We start from the raw sequence: 3,402 nt of genomic DNA on the forward strand, positions 1-3,402 counted from the left end.
CATCGGCAATCCCGACATATCAAATGGTATATCAAATATCAAATTTAATCCAGGCCCTTCATCCACAGCCATCCCGACACAGCACAGCTACATTCTTCTCCCCCCCCCCCCTTTGGCCCCAGTTCGTGCCTGCCATCTCTTTCAAGTATAGGAAGCAAGGATTCCTGGTTTTGATGTGTATATTGATTCGGGAGAGAGAAAGCAGGATAGGTTCTATCTAGCTTCTTCATAGTTGTTCAATTAGACATAGATAAGAAATGTCCCTTGAGGATCAAAAGAGACCATCTGAGGACCGCCTTCCAAAATTCTTTATATAATCAGATCATTGCCCGAATGATATCTCGCCAGTGCATCAGGTTTTCTTCCGCGTTAGAGAGTGGCTTGAAAAGGTCTTGCAAGCGCAGCTTTGACTACAGCCAAGGAATATATGGCTATATAAGTGAATGTTGACCATGACACAAATCTTAGCCTATGAACGATAAAAGGCCACACTGTCTGAAAATATACATGGGTAAGAAGTCAGTAAACAACAAAGGATTTCTAAAGGATAACATATAAGAGCCAACTCATCTCCTCAATGTCATCCAATCCAAGGAAACCAGGGGCAAAAAACTATTCTTACCATATCCTCAAAGAATAGCCCTCGTTGTTGAAAATGCAGTGCCGTGGGTGGCAAAATCTCTTTAGCTGCCCCAGAAAAGACAACGTAATGCCGTACTGAATGCTTTTGATCCATTGGACCTTGCACCATACTTTGAAGTCCTTTCAAAGGTCTTCACGTCTTCTTTGCCTCTCTCTCTCTCTCTCTCTCGAAACAGGACAGTGACATCCATGGATTAAGAGAAACAGCTCTATTCTTCTTATCTCTCTTTAAAGATTAGACTCTAGTATTATGACTTGAAAATGAACTTGACATGCAGCATATATCAGAGCTGATGCTGATGATATTTCACTTTATACTCTCAAGTGGGTGCGATAGATCACCTTCAAGACGGATGATAGATAGCACCTTGATATCTTGGATGATCTCTTGCCATTCATATCGTGACAGTGGAGTTGCGCGCCTGGGTAGGACCAAACAGTCCTAACCTTGGAGAGTGGTAGTGAATTCCTTATAAACTTATTAGTCAGCAAATGATATAACTAACTAGTCAAGTTAACTAGTTAACTAGTTATGTCAACAGATGTGTCAACATTTTCTGGTGTGAAGCATAGACAACAGGAGCTGGAAAAGGTGAAAACACAAGGGATATGGTGTGTATGAACTGCACTGACAAAAACAGCTGAGGGCCTGGCTGGAACTGTGCATCTGATTTATTCCCATGTTTCGGAAGGAAGTAGAGAATGCGACGGTTTCTTCATACCTTTTCTCATTGTCCAAGCAGAGGCGCTTTGCTACCGAGGATGGATCTTCATTGCTTTCCATATGCAATTTTCCCAGCAACGGAACCTAGGAAAGTTGCCGTTTCTTCATTCAAGTCCGGGTCATGTTGGTAAAATAGAAGGAAGTTCGAAGTTTGGAGAACGTTTTGCTGAAAGTTTGACTTGAAACACGGGAGCTAGAAATAGACTGAACCCGTGCAGAGATACAAAATCCGGTTGATGGTAAAGTAGACGGCAGTTGCCAGTGGTATTGTGCTTTAGCCTCGAGATGCAAAATGATAGGCCAGTGAGGTTGTTTTTAGCGGATTCTTTAATTACGATGGTTGCAATAAACCGTGCAGCGTCTGTGTTCCCGCTCTGCCCATCTCGCTTGGCGAACGTTTGCTTTTGTTCCATTTTGCTTCTTCTATTTCCCTTTTAACCTCTGTTTGTCAGAAAGGCAGCAAATAGATTTGGCCACTAGTGTTTTAGTTTGAGTGAACCAACCCAAAGCTGCATCCGCCGTTCGTGAACCTTCAAGTTCTCGTGGATTTTGGAAACTCGATAATATCCCGCCAAGCCCGTCGCTCAGGAACCAATAAGATGCCTCAGGCTGTTCGAAGATGTGGCGCATCTAATTTCCCAACCACGGAAAGCTTCAGGGGCCAGCCGCTGGAAGATACAAAGAACAACAAACCGCGGAATGTGTTGGATGAGATGCATCATACAGTTTCAATGCCTGGATCCCGGAGGACATGTTGATGAAACACCCCAGGTCCCAAGTACGTGAAGCATAGCTCTTGTTTGCGCTTGGGGTTTTTGTAGCTGGTACTATCTCTGGGTACATTAATCATTCTCGCGGGCCGTTTTAAAAGCCGAGAATGGGGTTGGAGGGATAGGATGATACGACGGCGATAGTTTGTATTGTTTGTATCATATTATTTTTCTGTTTGTCTGAACGTGGGGGGAAACCGGAAGGGAACAGTCGACAGACAAGGAACACCGGCTGCGGCGCGGGCTGCAGGTGGTTGACAGAACAGAATAAGTAGAAGAGAGTTGAGGCTCACACATCGGAGCCAAGAAAAAGGGGTGGTTGTTGATGCGCTCGGTTCTTCGTTCGCCGTAACTACAGATTACATGCATATGGAATTGAAGCTCTGCTTGCTCTACACCTGCATAAGCTACATATGACTTCAGCTTCTTCGAGCGAGAACTGTTCACAGCTGGGTTCTTCCCCTGGTTGGGCTGCGTGATGCATCCACGTATCATCCGAGGACGAGGATGTTTGTCTCTCCATCCCACAGTGGGATGATATGTCGAGTTGACTTGGCAGCAAAGACCACATATGCAACGCCCGTACAGGATGGTGGTGGTGAATACACTGCGAATGGGTTAGTCTGATCCGCTACCAACCCGGTCTCACTGTATTGGGTATTAACTAACAATCCGCTTGGTATAGAGCTGTCTGATTGGCAACGAGCTGCTTTTCTTTGCACGATCTGCAATTCAAGCTCACGGGACGGCTGTATTATGGGATTACCACGACCTCTCATCAACCCACCCAGAGACTCTAGAGCTGTGTATTGGTTATCTCACTGCGGAGTATTGTCCCGCGTAAGAACATCAGATTGCTGATCACACATACCACAGAGCACTATACTATACTATACTCTCCTCTACTATACTCTCCTCTACTATATACTCTACTCTACTCTACTATACTATACTATACTCTACTCTACTCTACTCTACTCTACTCTACTCTACTATACTATACTACACTATACTATACTATACTATACTATACTACTATACATACGGTACTGTACTGTGCTGTGCTGTACTTTGTATTCACCGTACTGTGCCTGACTAACCCCGGATAAGTCGTTCCTTCCTTCTTCCCCTTCTCCTGTTCTGCCCAACCTCCGCCGCCTTCTCAGCTTTCTTCTTCTCCTCTGTATCTTTCTGCGTGTTCTTCGACCTCATCGTCCACTTCTCCTTTCAACCCGCCTTTTCCTCTGGACGACGCACACCCTGATT

The 3,402-nt window shown here is 44.9% G+C and overlaps 1 protein-coding gene across 1 annotated transcript; it reads right to left on the minus strand.

Annotated features, from left to right (window-relative positions):
* Nucleotides 1-2,627: 2,627 nt before the first annotated feature.
* On the minus strand, nucleotides 2,628-3,348 carry PAAG_02300 (hypothetical protein; the record flags this gene model as incomplete). The annotated part of the gene is made up of 2 exons (XM_015844597.1): nucleotides 2,628-2,932; nucleotides 3,237-3,348. 2 exons carry the CDS (start codon nucleotides 3,346-3,348, stop codon nucleotides 2,628-2,630), a joined length of 417 nt encoding a protein of 138 aa, XP_015701645.1.
* Between the last annotated feature and the right edge of the window lie 54 nt (nucleotides 3,349-3,402).

This window comes from Paracoccidioides lutzii (assembly GCF_000150705.2).
Source record: "Paracoccidioides lutzii Pb01 unplaced genomic scaffold supercont2.5, whole genome shotgun sequence".
NCBI lineage: Eukaryota > Fungi > Ascomycota > Eurotiomycetes > Onygenales > Ajellomycetaceae > Paracoccidioides > Paracoccidioides lutzii.